This window comes from Crinia signifera, chromosome 7, assembly GCF_055691185.1.
Source record: "Crinia signifera chromosome 7, ASM5569118v1, whole genome shotgun sequence".
Lineage (NCBI taxonomy): Eukaryota > Metazoa > Chordata > Amphibia > Anura > Myobatrachidae > Crinia > Crinia signifera.
Window position 1 is genome coordinate 19591283 of NC_139223.1, and position 25204 is coordinate 19616486.

The 25204-nt window shown below is 48.2% G+C and overlaps 1 protein-coding gene across 5 annotated transcripts; it reads left to right on the forward strand.

Annotated features, from left to right (window-relative positions):
• The first annotated feature begins 10 nt into the window (after positions 1–10).
• C7H16orf96 (chromosome 7 C16orf96 homolog) lies at positions 11–25201 on the forward strand. 5 transcript variants are annotated; one of them, XM_083152564.1, is made up of 18 exons: positions 11–131; positions 2211–2326; positions 11039–11448; positions 11560–11664; positions 12401–12481; positions 12675–12761; positions 12875–13025; positions 15437–15522; positions 16552–16662; positions 17234–17308; positions 18321–18485; positions 21273–21391; positions 23121–23183; positions 23350–23433; positions 23574–23727; positions 24153–24246; positions 24323–24388; positions 24896–25201. In XM_083152564.1, the coding sequence occupies exons 3-18, from the start codon at positions 11059–11061 to the stop codon at positions 25051–25053; spliced, it is 1989 nt and encodes a 662-aa protein (XP_083008690.1). In that variant the 5' UTR covers positions 11–131; positions 2211–2326; positions 11039–11058; the 3' UTR covers positions 25054–25201. The 5 variants fall into 5 exon arrangements, with proteins under 5 accessions (XP_083008690.1, XP_083008687.1, XP_083008689.1 ...); XM_083152561.1 differs by having other exon boundaries at positions 2211–2302; XM_083152563.1 differs by having other exon boundaries at positions 18–78; positions 2211–2302.
• The last annotated feature ends 3 nt before the right edge of the window (positions 25202–25204 follow it).

Below are 25204 nucleotides of genomic sequence, written 5' to 3' on the forward strand. Positions count from 1 at the left end.
CTACTGGCGATGCTGCAGACGCATCATCAAGTATTCAACAACTTTATTGCTCGAAGACACACTAGACATGCTGTAGCTGTAGGTCACAGGGGGTTGATGACGTCACCAGTTGTGTACTGTGTAACTATACAGTGTGTTACTATATTATTATTCATGTATAATGATCACATGTATGTTTATACACTATATAATAGTTTGCCAGTTATGAGACGGACACTACATCCCAGTATCAGAATGCCCAGCAAGCCAACCTCATACTGGGACTTGTAGTCCCACAACAGTTGGCATCATTTAGTGCAGGGATGGGGCACCTTCGGCCCTACAGCTGTTGTCAAACTACATATCCCAGCATGCTCTGCTACAGTTTTGGTAGTTGGCCATGCTAAAACTTTTGCAGGGCATGCTGGGATGTATGGTTCAACAACAGCTGGAGGGCCGAAGGTTCCCCATCCCTGATTTAGTGGGATATGTCTCCCCCTGTCTCTGAATCTGCAATCCGCTGATGTCAGCTGCCTGCCCCCTGCGCCCGAGTAACCGGGAAATTTTCATGAGAACCCCCAGCGTTGTCATGGGAACACGCATAAGATGCTGGGCATCCCCATATTTAAATTGCTTGGCCCCCCCGCCCGGACTTCTGTGTGAGAGCGCTGTGGGCACACGCACACAGCGGCTGCACATGCGCAGTTGCAAACAATCGGTCCCCCGTGCGAACGCGCGGGGGTCCGATTGAATCTGAATAACCTGCCCAGTTAGAAGGTATTCGACAGCATCTAGATCGTCAGAAATTAAGCATTAGGTTGACGGGAACGTGATTGACATCATACTTGCCTACCTGACCCTCTCCATGTGGGAGAAAATGCTCTGTTCCTGGACTTCCCTGGTAATGTAGGATTGCCAGCACCTGTGGGGAGCTAGGTAAAGGTGTCACCACAGCAGGTGCTGGCAATCCTACATTACCAGGGAAGCCCAAGAACAGAGCATTGCGTCCATCATGGAGAGGGTCAGGTAGGCAAATATGATGTTGACCTATGTCAACATTGCCACCAAAAATATTCAAAAAACTCGTGCCCACCTTGTGACTATCGATCACGCTCACTTCAACGTAATTGTTGTGTCTAACATTCGTTACTGTTGATACAGACGCCGTTGATTATTTTTAGGCATCTAACTAGACGGTTCGACTAAGCATGGTCACCCATAACATGGTGGATCCAGACAGCTGATCCACTATACCATAACCCAGGGCTGGGCAATTGCGGCCCTCCAGATGTTGATGAACTACACATCCCAGCATGCCTTGCATCAGTTTCAGCATGGCCACATAGCAAAACTAATGCAAAGCATCCTGGGATGTGTAGTTCATCAACATCTGGAGGGCCACAATTGCCCAGCCCTGACATAACCACTCAGATCGAGGCCGCACGTACCAATGGCATGATGGGAATTGTAGTGCTCCCAGGTCCTGCCCGTGACCTGTGTGGATGTTTCTCCTCAGCATCATAATATATGTTATATGTTGGCAGCTATCATGTGTGATATCACCCCTTACAGTCCACCTGGGTTTGGATTATAGTGGTCTACCCCACAAGGTAAGCTTGCACAAGGTCAACACTGGAGAAAGTCAACATCTGAGCTTGTGGACCCCCAATTAGTGTAGCAGATGCCTAGACAACCTGTGGCTCTCTGGCTGTTGTGAAACTACAAGTCCCAGCATGCATTGCAACTGTTTTGCTAATAGGGAATGCTATAACTGTGGCAGTGCATGCTGGGAATTGTAGTTTCACAACAGCTGGAGAGTCACAGGTTGGCCAGGCGTGGTGTAGCACGTCCCCTCGCTGCACTCGGAACACTTCACCATTCCCAGTCGGACTCCATGTGGCTGGTAACATATGGAAAAGTTCAAAACGTGAAATAATTCCCCCAAAAATTCATGTCAACCTTTTCATGCATCGACCACTGCCACATCAACCTTCTGCTTGTGTCTTCCTTTGTCTCTGCGTTGACCTTGTGATTGTCACCCTACTAACTGTCGACCTATCATTCGGGTCCTGTCCAGCCACATGCAGTCATCGCAGAACGGGGATAGCTGTCCTGCAAAGCAAAATGATGTCTACGCTGTTACATGATTGGTCCCCCTGCAGCCAATCACAGCTCAGAAATTAGAGGCTGATATTCAAATTCTAACCCATGACAATGTTGTTCTTTTTCAGGCATTTAGTCCTGTTCATCCCTGGGTAACGCGCTGGCGGGACTGCCGCTACCAGCTGGGTGAGCGGGTCACACACTTCCAGCAGACGCTAAGGTTTGTGACATATAGGGCCAGCTGGTGAGTATAGGTTTTCATTCTGGTTGACCGGCAATCAGCTGCCTTCCCCCCCGCACCCGCATCATTGGCGATTTCCATGGGATCCAGTTGGGAGCCGGGCGGCTGGTGCATTATTTCCGCACATGTTTTCTCTCCTCAAGGCTTAGGGGTCGATCCTATTATTTGCGAAGGGTGCGAGGTGCCGTTCGGGTGCCATGCCAACGAGTTTAAATGCCATCATCAGCGCCCGATGTAACCCAATTTTGCACGCTTCGCTTGGCTGATCACGATAAATTGCTCGCACCCCTATGGGGGAAGCAAGCACTTTAGTCCAAATTAGGGATGGCCATCGACCATCGATGATTCAAAATCATTGATGGTTCATGGCCGATGTGGAATACTTTTGCCATCGATGGGGGAGAACCAGATGGTTTCCCTCCATCGATGGAATAGCAAAACAATGTTTTGCTTCTTTTTTTTTTCAAAGTGCCGGGACACGGAGCATAGCTCCACCCCTGGAACCCACGAAGCCCGCCCCCTGTGGTTTGATTGGCCCACAGGCCAATCAATCAAATACAATGGATGACCACTGGTTCTGGAATTTGATAAGCTTGCCTGAAGAGATGAGTCTTCAGGGAACGCTTATAGGTTTGGAGACTGGAGGAGAGTCTTATTGTGCTTGGGAGGGCATTCCACAGAGTGGGTGCAGCCCGAAGAAAGTCCTGCAGTCGGGAATGGGAGCGGGTAATGAGTGTGGATGAGAGACACGCAGATCTTGGGAGGAGCGTAGAGGTCGTGTTGGATGATATTTTGAGATAAGAGAAGATATGTATGTTGGTGTAGTTTGGTTTATGGCTTTGTGTGTAAGTAAAAGAATTTTGTATTGAATACGGTAGAATACAGGTAACCAGTGAAGTGACTGACAGAGTAGCTTTGCAGACGATGAACGTCTGGCTAGGAAGATCAGCCTCGCAGCTGCATTCATAATGGACTGTAGTGGTGAGAGTCTGTATTGGGGAAGGCCAATAAGGAGACTATAGCAATAATCAATGCGTGAGATGATGAGAGCATGGATTAGAGTTTTTGCAGTGTCTTGTGTAAGGTAAGGGCGAATTTTGAATATGTTTTTTAGGTGCATGTGGCATGATTTTGAGACAGATTGAATGTGGGGTACAAAGGAAAGTTCTGAGTCAAGGATAACACCTAGGCAGAGATTACCTGAAGGGTAAATAAAGGGGCAGACTAGGTGGGAAAAATGGTTCTTATCTGCTGTCAAATTCTATGTTTCTATGTTTCTATTGCATAGTTAAGCACTATCGATGGCCAGTTGCAGAATTGCCATCGATGGCAACCATTGATGGCAATGGCAACGATGGCCATCCCTAGTCCAAATTCCGCCATAAAGTGTTTCTGGTGCCATGGTGATCCGCGGCTAATAAGATCGACCCCTTAGTATGACTAGTAGTAAGCGCAGGGTATAGGCTACCCAGTCCCATTATGCATATGGGGGAAATCCGCTATTTTCCCAAGCAGGTTTTTCTTTTCATTACTGTACACTTGATTTATCTGCCCTAATTCTCATTTATCCTTATTCTTAAATAGCTTCACATATGGCCAAGCTGAAAGAAAACAGAATGATGTGACAAGGCAGCTGTCACTACTGTATACACCCGCGGGGTAGCCCCCTTATGTCATGGAAGTCTGTATACATGTCTATTAATTTCTAATCCCATGCCTCAGACTGTGGCCAACCATTCTGCTGCCCTGTGACATGGTGGCCGATCAGGGGAACGTTTATACCTCGCCTATCAGTCACATAACACAGGACAGGCTGCACTAGCAGTGTATCGCTATCCGTAAGCAGCCACAGGCTAATCTGCTGGGTTATTGGGAGTTGCTGCTTGATTGGTCTGTTGAGATTACAGAAATGCTGGCTTGTCATCTACCTGTGTCTTTCCACTGTACTATATAGATTGATAGCTCATGGCTGTAACTCCCACTACTTCTTATGGCTACTCCATGAAATTATATATATTCTGTACTTGTAGTCTTGTTTATGCTGTACATGCTATACAGAGAGAGAGAGAGAGAGAGAAAGAGAGAGAAAGTCAGGGCGTGAGAGAGGGGGAGACAGTGTTAGGGGAGAGAGAGAGAGTCAGGGAGTGAGAGAGGGGGAGACAGTGTTAGGAGAGAGACTGTGTCAGGAGAGTGAGAGACCACGGGGGTTATTCTGGTGAATTTGCAGCCTTGTGAGTACACGAAACCCCGCCTTGTGAATGGTGGCCACACAGTAACAGTGAGATCCACCCACATCATTCGATGGTCGGTGACCATCAAATGATGGAGAAGGTGGACGTTTATATATATATATGTGGACAGTGGATAAAGATAGCGGCGACTAATTGTTTAAAAAAGGTTTAAAAAATGGTTAGTGATCTGGAATAAAAAAATATTTTAGAGGTATTCTTATAAAAGTAATAAATTTATTTCAAAAGGGATAAAAAGGAGCAATTTCTCAATAAAACAAGGTGGACAATAATTAGACAAATAAATAAATACTTGATGAAGTCTGACAGGACGAAACGCGTTGGATGATCCTAGCCTCCAACTACATCCTTAAGTTAAGCGATTTTATCTCATTATATTTATATTTATATTTATTTATTTGTCTAATTATTGTCCACCTTGTTTTATTGAGAAATTGCTCCTTTTTATCCCTTTTGAAATAAATTTATTACTTTTATAAGAATACCTCTAAAATATTTTTTTATTCCAGATCACTAACCATTTTTTAAACCTTTTTTAAACAATTAGTCGCCGCTATCTTTATCCACTGTCTACATTTTCTCATGAGCAGCTTACCACTGCTCTTTTTTTAAAGACTGGCAGACACCCTTTATTAAGGGAATATTGTTTATTTATTGAAATTTGGGAAAACACAAGTGGCGCTTCTCATCCAATCTTCACAAACCATTTATATATATATATATATGTGTGAATGTCAAGTCACTTACATATACATGGATGCTCGGGAGGAAGTGGGCGAGCAGGTGACATCTGGTGATGTCAGCTGGCTGCTCCCCACACCCACGTCATCGGGGCACTTGCATGAGAATGCCCAGCGTTCTCATGGGAATGGCCATGAAATGCTGGGTGTTCCCATATGCAAATGGCTGGGCACGCCCCTCCACGCCCCCGCCCGCACACTTGGGTGCGTGCGCCTGGCGAACACCTTGTTCTCCGTGGCCGCACACACCCTGCGTCTGCACATGTGCAGAAATGTGTCTGTGCATGTGCAGACTTACACCATCGGGGGTTTGATACAAAATCCCGACCGCCGAAATCCCGACATGGGGGGGGCGTGGATCGCCCCCCCTTGTGGGCTCACTGTGCTCGCCACGCAGCGGGCCCGGTGCCTCGCTACGCTCAGCACACTAATTTATTCTCCCTCTGTGGGTGTCGTGGACACCCATAGAGGGAGAAAGTGTTGGGATTCCGGCGTCGCGATTTTGAACGCAGGGATTCCGACCGCTGGGATTATAGCTGCATCCCACCATCAGACCTCTTGCGAACAAAGGTGTCCGAACGAACGGACCTGAAAAAGGCCCAATGACAGGGAGACAAAGGGAGAGAGAGACAGTGTCAGAGAGAAACAAAGTCTGTGTCTTCCTGCTTCTTCCATTCCCCTCCTCACATCATGTTACTGCCCCTGTCACACGCAGCCCTGTCCTCACTGACACATCACTCATCTCCTGATATACTCTGTGCTGTTGAGGACCCTGCTCCTCCCACTATATAACTCTCAGTCTGTGGCTTCCTGCTGCCCCCATTCCCCTCCTCACATCATGTCACTGCCCCTGTCACATGCAGCCCTGTCCTCACTGACACATCCCTCCTCTCCTGATATACTCTGTGCTGCTGGGGACCCTGCTCCTCCCACTATATAACTCTCAGTCTGTGGCTTCCTGCTGCCTTCATTCCCCTCCTCACATCATGTCACTGCCCCTGTCACATGCAGCCCTGTCCTCACTGACACATCACTCATTTCCTGATATACTCTGTGCTGCTGGGGACCCTGCTCCTCCCACTAAATAACTCTCAGTCTGGGGCTTCCTGCTGCCTCCCTTCCCCTCCTCACATCATGTCACTCCCCTGTCACATGCAACCCTGTCCTCACTGACACATCACTCCTCTCCTGATATACTCTGTGCTACTGGGGACCCTGCTCCTCCCACTATATAACTCTCAGTCTGTGTCTTCCTGCTTCTTCCATTCCCCTCCTCACATCATGTTACTGCCCCTGTCACACGCAGCCCTGTCCCCACTGACACATCACTCATCTCCTGATATACTCTGTGCTGCTGAGGACCCTGCTCCTCCCATTATATAACTCTCAGTTTGTGGCTTCCTGCTGCCTCCATTCCCCTCCTCAAATCATGTCATTGCCCCTGTTACATGCAGCCCTGTCCTCACTGACACATCACTCATCTCCTGATATACTCTGTGCTGCTGGGGACCCTGCGCCTCCCATTATATAACTATGAGTCTGTGGCTTCCTGCTGCCTCCATTCCCCTCCTCACATCATGTCACAGCCCCTGTCACATGCAGCCATGTCCTCACTGACACATCCCTCATTTCCTGATATACTCTGTGCTGCTGGGGAACCTGCTCCTCCCACTATATAACTCTCAGTCTGTGGCTTCCTGCTTCCCCCATTCCCCTCCTCACATCATGTCACTGCCCCTGTCACATGCAGCCCTGTCCTCACTGACACATCCCTCCTCTCCTGATATACTCTGTGCTGCTGGGGACCCTGCTCCTCCCACTATATAACTCTCAGTCTGTGGCTTCCTGCTGCCTTCATTCCCCTCCTCACATCATGTCACTGCCCCTGTCACATGCAGCCCTGTCCTCACTGACACATCACTCATTTCCTGATATACTCTGTGCTGCTGGGGAACCTGCTCCTCCCACTATATAACTCTCAGTCTGTGGCTTCCTGCTGCCTCCATTCCCCTCCTCACATCATGTCACTGCCCCTGTCACATGCAGCCCTGTCCTCACTGACACATCACTCATTTCCTGATATACTCTGTGCTGCTGGGGGACCCTGCTCCTCCCACTATATAACTCTCAGTCTGGGGCTTCCTGCTGCCTCCATTCCCCTCCTCACATCATGTCACTCCCCTGTCACATGCAACCCTGTCCTCACTGACACATCACTCCTCTCCTGATATACTCTGTGCTACTGGGGACCCTGCTCCTCCCACTATATAACTCTCAGTCTGTGGCTTCCTGCTGCCTCCATTCTCCTCCTCACATCATGTCACTGCCCCTGTCACATACTGCCCTGTCCTCACTGACACATCCCTCATCTCCTGATATACTCTGTGCTGCTGGGGACCCTGCTCCTCCCACTATATAACTCTCAGTCTGTGGCTTCCTGCTTCCTCCATTCCCCTCCTCACATCATGTCACTGCCCCTGTCACATGCAGCCCTGTCCTCACTGACACATCACTCCTCTCCTGATATACTCTGTGCTGCTGGGGACCCTGCTCCTCCCACTATATAACTCTCAGTCTGTGGCTTCCCCTCCTCACATCATGTCACTGCCCCCTGTCACATGCAGCCCTGTCCTCACTGACACATCCCTCATCTCCTGATATACTCTGTGCTGCTGGGGACCCTGCTCCTCCCACGATATATCTCTGTCTGTGGCTTCCTGCTGCTACCATTCCCCTCCTCACATCATGTCACTGCCCCTGTCACATACAGTGTTGTCCTCACTAACACATCACTCATTTCCTGATATACTCTGTGCTGCTGGGGACCCTGCTCCTCCCACAATATAACTCTCAGCCTGTGGCTTCCTGCTGCCCCCATTCCCCTCCTCACATCATGTCACTGCCCCTGTCACGTGCAGCCCTGTCCTCACTGACACATCACTCATCTCCTGATATACTCTGTGCTGCTGGGGACCCTGCTCCTCCCACTATACAACTCTCAGTCTGTGGCTTCCTGCTGCCTCCATTCCCCTCCTCACATCATGTCACTGCCCCTGTCACATGCAGCCCTGTCCTCACTGACACATCACTCATCTCCTGATATACTCTGTGCTGCTGGGGACCCTGCTCCTCCCACTATATAACTCTCAGTCTGTGGCTTCCTGCTTCCTCCATTCCCCTCCTCACATCATGTCACTGCCCCTGTCACATGCAGCCCTGTCCTCACTGACACATCACTCCTCTCCTGATATACTCTGTGCTGCTGGGGACCCTGCTCCTCCCACTATATAACTCTCAGTCTGTGGCTTCCCCTCCTCACATCATGTCACTGCCCCCTGTCACATGCAGCCCTGTCCTCACTGACACATCCCTCATCTCCTGATATACTCTGTGCTGCTGGGGACCCTGCTCCTCCCACGATATATCTCTGTCTGTGGCTTCCTGCTGCTACCATTCCCCTCCTCACATCATGTCACTGCCCCTGTCACATACAGTGTTGTCCTCACTAACACATCACTCATTTCCTGATATACTCTGTGCTGCTGGGGACCCTGCTCCTCCCACAATATAACTCTCAGCCTGTGGCTTCCTGCTGCCCCCATTCCCCTCCTCACATCATGTCACTGCCCCTGTCACGTGCAGCCCTGTCCTCACTGACACATCACTCATCTCCTGATATACTCTGTGCTGCTGGGGACCCTGCTCCTCCCACTATACAACTCTCAGTCTGTGGCTTCCTGCTGCCTCCATTCCCCTCCTCACATCATGTCACTGCCCCTGTCACATGCAGCCCTGTCCTCACTGACACATCACTCCTCTCCTGATATACTCTGTGCTGCTGGGGACCCTGCTCCTCCCACTATATATCTCTGTCTGTGGCTTCCTGCTGCTACCATTCCCCTCCTCACATCATGTCACTGCCCCTGTCACATACAGTGTTGTCCTCAACACATCACTCATCTCCTGATACACTCTGTGCTGCTGGGGACCCTGCTCCTCCCACTATATAACTCTCAGCCTGTGGCTTCCTGCTGCCCCCATTCCCCTCCTCACATCATGTCACTGCCCCTGTCACATACAGCGCTGTCCTCACTAACACATCACTCATCTCCTGATATACTCTGTGCTGGTGGGGATCCTGCTCCTCCCACTATATAACTCTCAGTCTGTGGCTTCCTGCTGCCCCCATTCCCCTCCTCACATCATGTCACTGCCCCTGTCACATGCAGCCCTGTCCTCACTAACACATCACTCATCTCCTGATATACTCTGTGCTGCTGGTGACCCTGCTCCTCCCACTATATAACTCTCAGCCTGTGGCTTCCTGCTGCCCCCATTCCCCTCCTCACATCATGTCACTGCCCCTGTCACATGCAGCCCTGTCCTCACCGGCACATCACTCATCCACTGATTGATATATATGTCTCTCCCAGCAGATGTATTGCAGGTAATTAATGTGCACTCAGCGGAGGGGAGTTAGGTTACTGGCAGCCGTCTGAGATGTAGCAACCAGGACACAAACACTAGACTTGAAGTGTCGGCTGCTGATTATCAGGCGTTTCTTGGTGTCCTGGCAACCAGGGGAAAACTTCCTAGCCCAGTCTGGGAGAGAGGAGGAGTGACTACAAGTGTTGCTAGGAGGGGGCAGTGTGTGCTGGGTTTGTATGCTGAAGGAATAAGCATGCACAAGATTTGCCTGAAGAGCTTGCACTCTAAGTACAGCTAATAGGAGATTAACACCGCCTTAGAAGGTAAAGTATTGGTGGTGGGGGATGGGGACCTGTGGTTAGGGATAGGGGTGCATTTGGAGTACCTGCAGATGTAAGCACTGGGCTGTGGTATGAGGACCTGGTGTAGGCTGGTATGTGAGCATGTGTCCTTATTTATTATCATATCCGCAAATAAAGTGCCCAATATAACACAGGGAAATAGATAACCTCCGTTATACAGCGGGGAATGCACATTGTAGATGTATATTAAACAGACATAAAGTGTATCAAGTCTTTGATTAAAGTCATGCTGGCACTTGTACTTCATGTGCTGCCTGCGTCTGATGAGGAGTAATGGTAATGACTTGTGATTGTCCGGACTGTGACATAACCATATTCTCCAACGCTACTGACCACCGTGCCACCGTGCAGCTACAAAGTGTGTGATAGACAGGGTCAAACAATCGACACGTAAAAGGTAGATACCCGAAACTTGTACAACATGTCGACATGGAAATGGTCAACACAGAAAAGGTTGACACCATTTTTTTCTGGGGGGTGCCATTCACACATGTGACCCCGATTAGTGCAGCGCTCGACACAGGTCCCTATTCCCAGTCGTAGTCCACGTGGAGGGGAAATGATGAAAAAAATCATAAAATCTTGTGTCAACCATTGCCATGTCAATCATTTCAACTTGTTGACCTTTTCTGCATGTTGACTGTCTGTAACCCTTTAGTGCCAAGAGAATTTGTCAAAATAGGTGTGAAAATTGTAAATCAAACATTTTTATTTATCATAATGACCTGTAATGTCACCTTATATAGCAAAAATAATCTTTTTTTACAAACATTTTTTATTTGAATTTATATAACAAATGTGAGCGGCATTGGAAGTTTTAGCAGATATTTTGAACATCTCTCACTGTCGACCTTTTGACTGTTGACTTATTATCCGGATACCGTGTCACTAATGTGTTTTCGTTCTTTACTGTATAATCCCCAATATCCCCTCCAGGTCTCCCAGCTGCCTCCACCATGTCGGTGTCCTTCAAGGAGTTGGTGAACTTGGCCATCGGTTCCCCAGAACCGGGCACTGTTAACTTTAACGCTCTGCACTCCCTGCTCCATGGCCTCCTGGAGCACCTGCAGCTGGGGGACATCCAGAGGTCGCTGTCCCAGGAGGAGAGGGAGTTCATCCAGCCGGGGCTGGTCGGGGCCCACGACTCTGGCAAGCCGTCCACTCTCTTCCACCAGCTGCAGGACAGAGTCTCTGGGATGGAGGCCAAGCTCCATCACTTGGATTCCCTGCCCAGCTCCACCAGCCTCCTGCACGCCAGCCAGGCGCAGAATAAGCCCATAGAGGAGATGTGGCAGCTCATGCAGCTGAAGAAGAAGGTGGAGGCCAGTGAAGATGGAGTCAGCAAGGTGAGATGTTCCAGTGCTCTACCACCGCCTAAGGTGACCATACAGCGTATTGCAGATAGGAAACATATTCTAACCGGCCGGTGGTTGTCGCTGTTCCTTCTGTTCCTCCAGGTCATGAGCGCCTTCCAGGAGCTTCTCAGCACCTTCAACAGCCTCAGGCAGGCCAACCAGCTGATTGAGGAGAGGCTGGGGTCCCTCGGTGACCTGGTGGCAAAGGTAGGTTCCAGATAAAGTGGGCAGCACTGTCTGGCTACTTCTCATTGGCTGATTGTGTATTAACCCCTCCAGCGTAAATCATAAGCGTGACTGTTATGTAATATGACGTTGCAGTCACCATTAACGCTGCGTAATTGATATTTTCATGTGGAATGTGGTAGGAGAGGAACCCAAATAGCCGACTGTAAAGTGTTTGCTGCCTTAACGGGAAAGCAGGTTCCAGAAACTCTTTGAGAACCCAATCATAAAAGTACCTTTAGGTGCAAGTTCTACCAATAATGTAGTCAGTGCCACTTAGTTATGAAGAGTAAAAGTTCATCGTTAGCAGTTGCATGAATCCAGTTCCAACAAAGCAACGGACTGTGGAACATGTGACGCGTTTCGTGGGTCTGCTGCCTCCTTCTTCAGACTCGTTTGTGCAAATGTTTTTAAGAAGAGCATCAATTGCTGCCATTGTATGCGTACTAATTACCAGACAGGTTGTCTGCAGATATTTTGTTTCTTGATCTGACTTTGATCTGCACGGCAGATGCAACACTGGCAACTTGACTACTAACAGCAAGCCCGGCATTGCAGCAGCAAGCGAAACGCGTTACGTGTTTAAGCGAAATTCCTTCCATGGACCATTTATTGAATGATGGAAACATTATTTTGCTGTTATTGGTAATGTTGGAAATGCGTAACCTTTTTCATTGCAGAACAACAAACCAAACCTTTATCCGGGTTCTCGTTGCAGGTGAACATCCAGCAAGTTGAGAGGAGACTGCAGGACCTGGAAGGTCAAACTCAGAATATCCCCAGGCTGGCAGACAAGCTGGTAGGTTCCCACCCAACCAGAACTGAGAGGCGCAATATATTAAAGCCCGGGGGGAGGGGCGGGTGGTGGTGGTTGGGTATTAGACCCGCCAGTCTAGAAAAGGTGATATTGGGGGATATCTGGTAGTTAATGACATATCCCCAGTTTCATGACAGTATGTGGAAGTGACTGATAGATCTCCACAAACTGACAGGAGACTCTGCAGAGTAAGCTGTACTCCTACCCGGAGCCGTCTGACCTGGTGTCCTGGCCCGCGTTACATGATGTTCTGACGGACAAGGTGAGCCACAAAACTACACATAGTCTATCGCGCTGATTTATGCAACCAGCTCCGCAATATCGCTTATTAGGGTGGCATCGCCAAGCTGACATATAGCTGTGTACCCCCTCCAGAGCTCAGACTGGGCGCTCAGCCATGACAGCAAGCAGCAGAATGTGAAGAGGATACTGGGCGGCTTGGGGACACTGTCCGGGAGACATGGAGAGCTGGAGCAACGTGTTCAGGGCATCGAGGAGGAGCTGAGGAGGATGGACCTAGAGATGGGTGAGTGACACATCTATCATAACAGCTGAGCGAGATTGGTTGGGGAGTGTCAAGCTAAATAAAATTAGCCTCATACAGAAGTATCCACCTACATCTACCAGTTGCGTTACCTATAACGTGTCAGCTCCATGTGACTCGGTAGCACAGATCATCTTTGCGTGTAACCTTTCCCTTTAAAATGTATCCTATTTGCAAACTGGAACAACACAAGCAGCTTCTTCTGAGTAAAATGATATGCAGCATGCCTATATTCTGCTGATATATTCTTCAGGAAAACCCTGTAACTTAGCATTACGTATATAGATACAGCAGCAGTCACACACACACACACACAGGATATGGGCACGCAACATTTTATTTTAGTCAGCAGAAGCTGCTTGTGCGTCCTATTGCATTTTGCAAATAAGATGCAATTTAATGGAAAAAGTAGCAAAAAAGTAGCACTATTGATATGGCATGGTGTGGCTAGAAGGGCTGTTTAATGTGAAAGGAGGCTGGATGTACGTTGACACAGGGCAGCCGAGATGGGGGGGGGGGGGGGGGGGGGATGGGGCAGGTACGAATTACCCGGGCCCGGGCTTGCTGGAGGGGCCCGGCGGGGGGCCCTGGTCTGACCTCCCACCTTCACCCTCCGTTCCTGCCGGGCAGCAGCACACACCTCTACAGCATGTGGTATGCTGACAGCAGGCTCAACATTAGCATCTCACTGACAGCGTGAGAGCTCATGATGTAGGTGTGTGCTGCTGCTGGTGCTGAGGGGGGGGGGGGAGGACAATAACGCTCCCCTCCCCCCCTTGAGTTTAGAGTGTTTTTTCAGCACACCTCCCACAATTAGGCCACGCCCACACCATTTTACCGGGGCCCAGCATACCAATTAAACAACCTATTTCTTTCTCCATCACTCCAGACATTTCCTAAATTGCCCAATTGCAAAACCCCTACAAAATGTAAATTCTCCGCATTCTGCTACCTTTATCATTCCAATGGTGGTCTGCTGACGCTGTTTGCAGTAATTGGCCAATAGGCAGCAACTAGCGATGCCACTTGTCCAATCAGAAGAAGCCAGTAACAAAGACATATTTATGAATTCTCATGATAGAGATACCTGGAAGTCCCCGCATTCCCGGTATAGGTGTGGGGCAGGAAATGTATTACGTTTGTTTACTCTGTAACCGTCCTGTAGCTCAGATTTTAGGTTTAGATTGTCAGCTCTGCAGATCCTGCTCAGCCATACGACGCTGTCTGTAAAAGGTTATATGCAGTACGTGTATTTATATATCTCTGTATTAATGTAATGGGATTCAGCTTTTGCATTAGGGGCCTGATTCAGGTAAGCACCACCTGATACGTGCGGGTGACACTCACAAACGCCAGCTTCCTGTCAATCAACTAGAGTACGGCGATTAAAAAATATGCCAGAATTTATCGCAGGATGGTCTCGCGCATGTGTCGTGCATGGGCAGTTGTTCGATTATCGCCCTTCCATCCGCATCGTAGTGGTCAGGTCTGAATAACCCCCAATGTTTTCGACATCATAGAATACAGTTATCATACTAACACTAGTTCTCCTTTAAAGAACCTGTACATTCAGGGTTTGCTGGGACTTGTAGTGCAGCTATGGAAGAATAGGCGCAGGTGGCGTGCCTCCTGTAATCCCGTTCGCTGGTACGATAATGGGAGACGTGTGTGAGTGTTGATGTTTGGATGTGACATTTGCTGCCAAATAACAGAACCTTGCAGCACTGGCAGAGCTGTGTATGCACACAGAGACTTTGTCCCGTCTGTGTGAGGCAATGAGCCATTGCTCAGGGGTCAGCAGCCCCGCTCTGCTGCTAGTTACTACAGGAACCGGGATTGTCTTCCTGATGTCTGCAGTCCTGAATAGGTCCAGCACTGGTTATGACATTACTGTCCCTTAAGATAAGCAGATCAGGGGCCACTCTGACCTTCAAAGGGCACTCAGGATGTGCAGCGATGCGAAAACAACAAAGCAGCAAGTAGCTGGGGCCACCGTGAAGGCTCAGGGCCGCTTTTGGCTCTAAAGCAAGAAGTAGCTGGGGCCACTGGTGATGGAGTGATCCACAGAAAGGACACAACTATTTTGAAGGAGTTAAACAAACTTTTAGGACCAGATGATTGTGAAGGATGTGTACAGCAGCAAATCCGATGCTTGCTCTCATTCTCTAAAGAATCTGATTGGCTGATGGGATCAAGGCAGTACTGGCTGTCAAATGCTCCTCCTCAATGTCCACTGCCTGCTCTCTTATAAGTTGGGAATGGTCCATTGAAGGGAGAGGTTGTAATTTGGATCCAACAGTGACCTGTCCCTATGTAGGACATGACTGGTCCCTATTAAGAACTGTGCCTACATCTCTGCTCCCCACGTTTCACACTTTCCTCGTGTCTTGCAGGTAAAATAGGGGTCCCAGAGGATCTCCTGCAGCAGCTGCGGTCCCTGCAACAGGACGTGGAGAAGCTCTTCAGCCATAATAAAAAGGTCTGTGAGGCCGCTGTATGAGGGTGCCCTCCTTACATATCACATGCACATTCATGGACACACGCGATTATACACACTGCTCTGTTCTATGTAGCTGGTGCTAATACCTGTAACCCTATCTAATTACCGAGTAGTAATGCCATTGCCCCGGGATTCATGAGGAACAGCAGAATGTTTTTAAAATGAATAATAGAATTGTTGCTGTAGATTATAACAATATTAGCTAAAAATCTGCATTATAATGTACTATAATGAGTACTGTAGTATTCCTACATTACTGTATAAGCTGTGTGTTATCTCAGATCTTCAATGCTCCTGATGCTGGCTAAGCTGGCCCAGGCCCCCAGCCTACCACCTGGCCAGCTTAGCCAGCATCAGGAGCATTATTCCTGTGTACAGACAACATTCTTAAAAGGCAGCTAACAGGTGCAACTAATCAACTTGGCTGCAGTTCATTTCTGACCCCAATCAGAACATGGAAATCCTGCTGTCCCTGCCACATGTTATCTATCTATCTATCTATCTATCTATCTATCTATCTTTGCAGTGAGTAGTAGCTCAAAGACATATTGAATCTGAAGGGAACTCACCTCTTATTACTACCCTAAAGTGGAAATTTATAAATCTTTGAAGTGAGATAAACAAGGAGAAGTTTGCACGAAGCAACCATATTCTGTCATTTCATAGACTGTGCTAGATCCATTAGAGTTGGGAACTGATTGGTTGATTTGCGCAACTTCCTCACTTTATCTCTTTCCAAGTCTTGATACATTTCCCCCTTTGTCCATAGAGTGCACTGCACACAGTGGATGGGGCTATTTTGTTGGCTGGACCAATATTCAGTCTTTGAAGTCACTGGGAACTGGTGATGTTACAGAGGCGTGAGGCACAATCGAACCTCAGGCCTTAGCGATGTCACTATTTCCTAATGAACGGAGAGCCTCCAGGCTGACTCGGTAACAAACCATACATTGGCCTCTACAGACAGCTGTAACCCGTTCTCTCTCCTGTTCTTCTCTTATCCGGCAGAGCAAGGCGGACATGGACACCCTACAGGGCAGGCTTCATGATCTTAACCTGGCCCTACAACGGCTGGACTCCAAAACCGATAAGCTGGCGGCAGATTTGTCAGAGACCGCGGTGAGGACACAGGAGGGACGGCGCCAGAACTGGTTGCAAGAGTGGGTTTCCAGAGCACAGATGGGGGCGATCCGGGGACAGAGCAGGGCGAAAAAAACATTGGAGCTGTGTGAATTCAGATAGGAAAGTCAGATCACAAGCTGCCGCATGGGCAGACGCTGGCAATGCTAACCACTGTGTCACAGCGCAGTGCCATTCAGTATTTCACTATGTGCTATGGCCCGGTTAGCTTGTTCTTGGTATCATCTGAGAGCTCTAAGGTCTGCGTGTTCTGTCTAGTTGTTATTATGTGTAATGCACGTGAATTATGTGCACAGTAGCAAAACGCGTCGGGTACATTTCTGAAAACTGACGCACATGTGCCCTTTCTACTCCAGAAAGGTGCCAGCTGGGATCTGATTGGCCGGTGTGGGTGACATCACCTGCACAGATACCTGATGTCATATGTTAGATGTCCCATACAGGTTTTCTGTGATGACCAGATCATAAGGGAGAGAAGGCAATTAGTGACCGTTTCATTCAACTTCAGTAAGATAACCGGTGTCTTCATAACCTCTCGTTCTCCCTGCAGACACTGCAAAGCCAGATCGATGAGCTGGAGAGGAAGAAGCTGAACAGTGAGGAATTAATGCTGGAACTGAACTTGGTGAGCACACAGCTCTTACATCTCTTAGAGACGCAGATACTAGAGCCCTCTGCCTAAGGTCTGGATGCTGGTAGTGAGTTCAGGTGGCTCCATCGGTCATAATATAAGAATGTAATAATGGGTCTGCAGACTGGATAGGGGGAGAAGAATATGGTAATGGCAGCAGGTGGCACAGGAAGGTGGGGTGCACTAGTAGTATAACACCAGGATAGGTTTAGTGGTGGGAATATAACTGTGTCGACAGCAATACAGAAGCACTTGGAAGAATGTGGAAAGAAGATGCCACGGTGGAGAAACAGGAGGTGGGGCAAGAGTTGGACTAGTGTACACAGGAGGTACAGCAGGGGGGTTGGACTAGTGTACACAGGAGGTACAGCAGGGGGTTGGACTAGTGTACACAGGAGGTATAGCAGGGGGGTTAGACTAGTGTACACAGGAGGTATAGCAGGGGGTTGGACTAGTGTACACAGGAGGTATAGCAGGGGGTTGGACTAGTGTACACAGGAGGTATAGCAGGGGGGTTGGACTAGTGTACACAGGAGGTACAGCAGGGGGTTGGACTAGTGTACACAGGAGGTACAGCAGGGGGTTGGACTAGTGTACACAGGAGGTATAGCAGGGGGTTGGACTAGTGTACACAGAAGGTATAGCAGGGGGGTTGGACTAGTGTACACAGGAGGTACAGCAGGGGGTTGGACTAGTGTACACAGGAGGTACAGCAGGGGGTTGGACTAGTGTACACAGGAGGTACAGCAGGGGGTTGGGCTAGTGTACATAGGAGGTATAGCAGGGGGTTGGACTAGAGTACACAGGATGTATAGCAGGGGGGTTAGACTTGTACAATGACATTCAGGTGGTATCGTAGTGACAAGTATAGACCGGTGAAGCTTAGGTTAGGTGCAGTTGGGTTTAGGGCAGAGAGGAGTTGGGGTAATATTTGCACAGGCACTAATGGGGTACCATGGTGGTTAAATACATGGGCAGGAAGTCTTTACCAATACCTCTCCTACAGAAAGCTGACAAACGGGCACTGGAAACCAAAGTGGAACAAGGTCAACTGGAGGGCGCCATCAGAGAGGTCAACGCCGTGCTGGAGGACCTTATCAAGAAACTGTCCGTACAGGAGTCTGAGTGGCAAAACATGCTGGCCAAGCTACTGGCTGGACTGGAGGGCAAGGTAACACACCTACAGTATACACCACAATCATATCATTATAGCAAATGTACCTGAGTATGTATGGAACTGGGTGTGCGGAACCCAAGAATACATTTCCGGAAGTGCTCATTGGTTATTTCCTTTACTCTTCATTGTATTTATATGATAGAAACCTTGGCTCCGAATATTTAGGTGGTTGAACTGGGTGTACATGAGACCTGAGCTTTTCAACCGCATCTTAAACAAAAGATTCCTTCTAAGGATGTCCCATCTCTGGAGACTTGCTGTGGGCTCATCTTCATTGACCAGGAACTTTGGATCAAGGTTGGTTTGCGTCAGAAGACTTCCAGTAGATCTCCATCACACCCTAGTCTCTTTCTAAGTGTTATATTGATAAGAAGATGATCATGATGGAGGTCGGTCACAGGACCAGTCTGAAGTGAGGCCATCACTACCTGCTGTCCACAGTACATAAAATCTATCTCTGAGGGCAACACCGAATCTGAGGCTATATTGAGCTTTACCAGCCAGTCATCCCTTAATACATTGTTGGGACACAAACTTTATTGGTTCAATCCGCTTGAAGGAATTAGGAATTGCACCTTTAGGAACTGCACCCTGATGAGGAATACGTCTGTTCTCCTGGACTTGGGCAGAACTTTGTGGATGTCGTCTATTTTATCTCCCTGGTCTATAATGTGTATGTGGCTTTCAAAGTTTTGGGATCTGGATACAGAAGAAAAAGAAGTACCCATGAAGAAGTATTTACAACTGTAGGATGTGTGCTCTGTCTATCATGTGCTGGATCCACCTGAAAGCCTGACCGAAACCAGAGGTGGACTACTTTACTCTTCCTACTGACCAATACTACTGGCCTGGGCTCACTGTACCTCACTGGAGACAGATGGCTGATGTTGGATGCAGACGTGGCCACATGTTTGGCCGCAGTCTCTATGCTAATGCTGCTATGAAGCCCCTCCCTGATGTAGATCCCTCCGTCTGACTGGATGGAGCAGTCTCTAGTGACCGTCCAGGATTTTTCACATTAACAACCAACTCTGAATGAAAACCCACCGGTATTTGAATATCTTTGACCAGTTTGAGGTACTGAAAGGATGTTGCTTCACCACTCTGCCGGGTGGCTTTATGAGAAAGGCCTAACCAAGTGGAGATGTCAGTCACCGGCGGTCTCATTGGCCTTGCTGCAGGGCCAATGTGATCCGTATGTCTGATCAGGCGTTATTCACACCCCTGCCAACGGTCATGCAATATATTGGCCCATCAGTCGCTCACTGTGCGCCCATCTTAAGACCACCGCTGTTCTTGCATGGGGCTTATTCAGCCCTGATTGCTGCACATGCGTAAGGCCAAACATCGGTGGCTAATCTGATCGCATTCCCCTCGCAATTTGATTGACACGAAGCCGACATTTGTGGGTGGTACCCACCATTTTGTGGGCGTGTCAGAAAAGGCACACGCGTGCCCATGCGTTTTCAGGGAAGGTGTGTGACGTTAGATCCGGTACCGATCAGCCGGGTTCCATCGCACAGTTAAAGCAGGTCCTGGGTTACGCACAGACTGACTCAATTCAGTCGGTGAGTGAGTTACGTATAGATTTGCAGCTGGCGGCCAATTAGCAACATTTTCACAAGCCATTGGCAGACTTGCACACAGGGCGGGATTTCACTCTGTCTGGACGGCGGCTATCTGATCACAGGGTTCTGCAAAATCACCCAACAGCAATCATGTCTGAATCAGGCCCATTGATACAAGAATCCAGCGCTCACTGCAGAAACGGAGTGCACACTTATCTTGGCCCATCAGATAAGGGAGTGATCATGTCAACCGTCGCTTCGATCGTAACTCAGATCATTCTGAAGACATAAATATATCTATGAGAACAATGGGCTCGGTGTTAGTGCTAAGGGACCATTGTTTATGTACCTTGTGTAAGCAGACATTCCCAGACCTGAGCAATAGGCGGTGTGACTAGGAGACACGTGTGTTGTGCTCTCACACACAGGAAGAAACCGTGACATGACCTACACCCCCCACTGAGGCCTTCTCATAGCTCTACAGCACAAGTGACATAAGTATCACCCGCTCATCACATCACTGACAACAGAACCATCCCGACAATGATGTTTTCCCCCTAGAATCACTCAACGCAGTATATTTACTAAAGCTTTTCAAAATGAACAGGTGATGTTTCCCATAGCAACCAACCAGATACTGTCTGTCATTTCTCTACTGCAATCTAGAAATTAATAGATAGGTTGCTACGGGCAACAGCACCTATGTTCATTTTTAGAATCTTTAGTAAATTTATCCCAAAATGTTTATGAATTAAGAAATGAGGGGACTGTGGCCTTAAATACCCGGAGGCAGATTTGGGGCCTCATTCAGAGGTGTACGATACGGCGGTATTCACGCAGGTGGCTGATATTCTACCTACTGCGCATTTGTGTTGCACGTGCATGCGTATGATTCTCTGCGCAAGGAGGCACTGCCCAGATTTGGCTGTAAAACCTGAGAAGTTTAGGAGCAGTTCCCGGGATGCAAATGGGGGGGGTGTAACGTGTCGCTGAAAGCGAACGCGTACAGAGGCGTAAACCGTTCACACTGGAATCTATACAAAGAAGCACCGGTCATAGTGCGAGTTTCCATGATGTAGCTGCTAAATATGCCCGGCAAATTGCTATATATATATATATATATATATATATATATACTATGCTGATGAACATTCCAATGTCTACTGTCTACTCTGTACTAATGCCTCATCCTGTACATGTTTGTGCCTTTTAGCTAAGCCCATCGGATCTGGAGTCCATACACCGCGACCTGGAGGAGCTCTGGAGATTCCTTAAGAAGCATCTCAGCACTACACAGAGCTACGATTCAGATGGAGCTGCCGGCTTCAGGAAGTGAGTGTGTGCGAAGGGGGGGGGGGGGGGGGGGGTTTGTATGTTTCTGAGGCTCCATCACTGCTCTCTCTGCGGGATATAGGTGGCTGGTTTTATTTTGTACAAGAAAAAACAGAATAGAAGCGCTGTACAGTAAAAATAATTGATTATAAGTGAATCAAATTAATATAAAAGTATAACATTTTTAATGGTACATAAGATACAATTAATCCGGATATGAGAATAAAAACTTCTATGTAAGACAATTTAAAATAACGTGGATTTTAGCACATCATATAACCTGCACTGGAACGGGCTAGAGTCCTTTGTGGAGAGAGTCCTTGGGTGAGCCAATATATGTTTAGGGAGCCGCTGGAGGTATGAAGATCCTTGAAGAATTAGGGCAAAAAAAATCGCCCACAGTGGAACAACCTCAACGATGTTTGCGGTATGTGGCTTGTCCCGATAGATGGTAAATTCTCCCAGGTCTCGATATTAGGTCCAGTGAATTAAGCAGGTGGCAAGGTCCAGATGGGTAAAGTGGGAGGATGGCAATCCACACAGCACCAACGCGTTTCGCTGACCCCTGTCAGCTTTATCAAGGTGTCTCTGTAAGTGTGCCTTAGGGGAATTAGGGCTGGTTTTATTTTACCTGCAGCCTCATAGACCAGCCAAACCATTTTCCAGGTCCGGTAACCCTGCTTCTGTTTTGGGGTCTGATTCTGCTTGGATCAGCCCACAGCGAATTTGCTGCGAGGGCCGATGGTGCGGCTCTGTGCATGCGTATCGGCGAATATGCGCATGTGCAGGGCCGCCGTGCGAACGCCTTCGGCGACTATCAATGTCACCAGGAGTTCGCCCAGAGGAAGGGCGGACAGTGGGCGGTGTAGGGTCTTGCGCATGAGGGCACGCAGCGTTTCCTGGGCGTGACCACAAACCAGAAAACCACTGGGCGTCCCCATGCGCGTACAGGCGGATCGAAGCCTGCGCCGGGCAGGCGGCTGTCGGTCACATGGCGTCAGCGCTCGCCCCGTTCTCGGCCATGTTCTTTGTAACTGAGTTTTACTTATTTGATGGTCAGCGACCATCGAAAGATTTTTAGCCCGCACGCGTACACGAACACCGGCGGGCGGCGTTAACCCGTTCACTAAGCAGCAAATGTACGCAGCTTAGGGAGCCATGCTGAATCAGGGCCTTAGTCTGTAGCTAGGTATACAGGCACCGGTGACATTATGGGGGAGATGTATCATGCAATGGAGAACATGGCATAGCAACCAATCAGCTTCTTCCTATCTCTTATAGCATGCACTTCATAAACTACTTTGAAGCTGATTGGTTGCCACAGGACACACCTCCACTCTTCACACTGCTTGATAAGTTCCCCCTTTTTCCTGCTGAACAAAGATCAGCGACATCAGCGGGTGGCCAATGGTATTATTTATATAAAGCCTAAAGCGCTTTAAATTATAGTGTAATATGTTTGTTCCCACCAGCACCACAATGTACGCGACGGTGGGCGCTCGAGCGGCAGAGGGCGTAAGGTGTACTTACACTATTAACAATTTCATGGTTTTATAAGTCAAATTTATACTAATATAGTTATTACCGGTAGCGATAACGGCGTTGCCTGTCTATGTGTGGTAGATGAGAAACAAATTAGCAGCCAGCAATGGGGGTGTCAGAGGTGAGCGCTGCAATTGTCCGCCCCTGTCTCCATATCACTAAAAGCCACTTATCTGCTTATCCGCAGGAAGCTGTTTGAGAGAGTCAAGTGCATCTCTTGTGATCGGCCTGTAACCATGGCGACGGCACCGTAAGTAAACAAGCTTGTTACCGCCGGGCTAAGCAGGCTATTACTCCCTGTCTCTCCCATATTAGCTCCCTCCCCTCTTCCTTCATTCTTTATAATGTGTTTATATCGACGTAGCGCTTGTATTATGTCACTGTTCAATAAACAAGTCTTTGTGTTTTTCCTGCAGGCACCTCGTTACTGTGCGCTCAGCCCCCCTGATCCCCCGTAACCGCCCAAACACTGCGGACTACAGCCGGAACAAGATCAGCGGGTATAAGAGTCATTGCATATATAGTTTTTGCTAGTCTTTTAGACGAACCCTAATTTGACATCATTGCCTATACAAGACTGAAGTGGGCCTGGGTCCAACCACTTAACCCCTTGTTCACACACTCCCCCTTATGTTTTCAGGGAGCCTCAAGAGATGACAGACCCCGAGTTCCAGTACACGGAACCCCCAAGACCCCAAACTTCCTGCTCATACCACAGAAAGATTCCATCCCGCAGCCATAACCTCACCACAGTCTACCCATACGGCGACCCAGGGCAAATCCAATACAAGAATGTAAGTGCACCAACATTGAAATATATGTATGATTGCAGTTAGTGAGCCCACAAGGTCAGCTGTCCTAGCGCTTACTAACAGGCACTAACAGTGAAGTAAGTATATTGCCTCCATTTTCTGTTGATTATTAAATTCAAATGGTGACTGTACTTCAAAACTCACAAGATGTATTCAGTTTGGTATTAGTGTGTAATATAGTACACACTAATACTGCTCACAGATGAATTAGTAGGATGAGGTATCGGCAACCTAATCTAAAAGCAGTTATCAAACTACAGTTGCCTTCATGGACGTAGTGGTGGTTGAGGAGTTGGATAAAATGGCGCCTCCTCAGCTCTGTATTAGTCCTGTGTTGTGTACAGTGTTTATTTGGACTTGTTTTAAGGTGCTGCAATAACTGTCCATCTCTTATCCCTCCTATGCAGAGCGAGGTGGACTTGATGGGGATTGACGGAATGTTGTATAAAGGTCGGCTGGAGAAGAGCTTCACCAATCCCGTTCCTGAGAGGGACTCACAAGGTAAGCGCCAGCTTAGCAGCCCAGATATTGCCCCCCTGTTCACCCTGGATTCTGGTATAACTCTTCTCATTTTTAGGAGTGAAGACCCCACAGCAACCCTCCAGAGCACGTTCTGCTAGTTCGAACTACAGGAGCTCGATCAGTAAGTATCAAAGACAGACTAAGGAGAAGCCACCTTCAACGCACATCGCAATGTGGCCATTTTGTGGTTTGATCCAATATTCTGAAGTCATTTTATCCGGGAGTAGTGACGTTACCTAGAATGTCTGATAGTCTAAAAAGAAAGATGGCAGCTTCTATGTTAGGATTGGGGTATAACAATGAAAATATGGTTACAAAAAGACCTCAGTGCTATGTCACCTCCACACAGAGGCGGCCATTTTGTGGGCATTTGTTAAGCCTCTATGTTTTCAATGGTGTGCCATAGACGCACTAAGGTATCTTCATCATCATCATCATCATATTTTCATTCTTCTAACCAATCCTACCATAAATAATATCTAGCATCTTTCTTTTTAAACAGTTTGACTTATAGGTAGTCTGTTTTCTTACTGTTTTCGTAATATAGCTCATAGAGACTAGGAGCTATATTACGCTATAAACGTAAATATGTATAACTAAGATGTGTAAAATCACTTTTCTGTGGCAGGAACGCCAAATCACCTCATAAAGACGCCTGGCAGCACTCCAAACGTGCCATCCATCCCCGACCAATCACAGCCCACGTTTCATGTGCCATCCGCCTCAGAGCCTGCAATCTTACTGGAACAGCCACCCAGCAGTATAGAGCGACGGCCTGATCATTGAGGGTGCAGAGCCCAGGAAAGGAGAGATCACCAAGCCCAGCACTTTACCCACTTTGACCTCTTCTGGGTGCTCTATGCTCCCTGAGACTTTTTAATCTTATAAGATTTTATTTTCACCCAGGCATCCAATAAAGCTGAATGTATCTCCATTT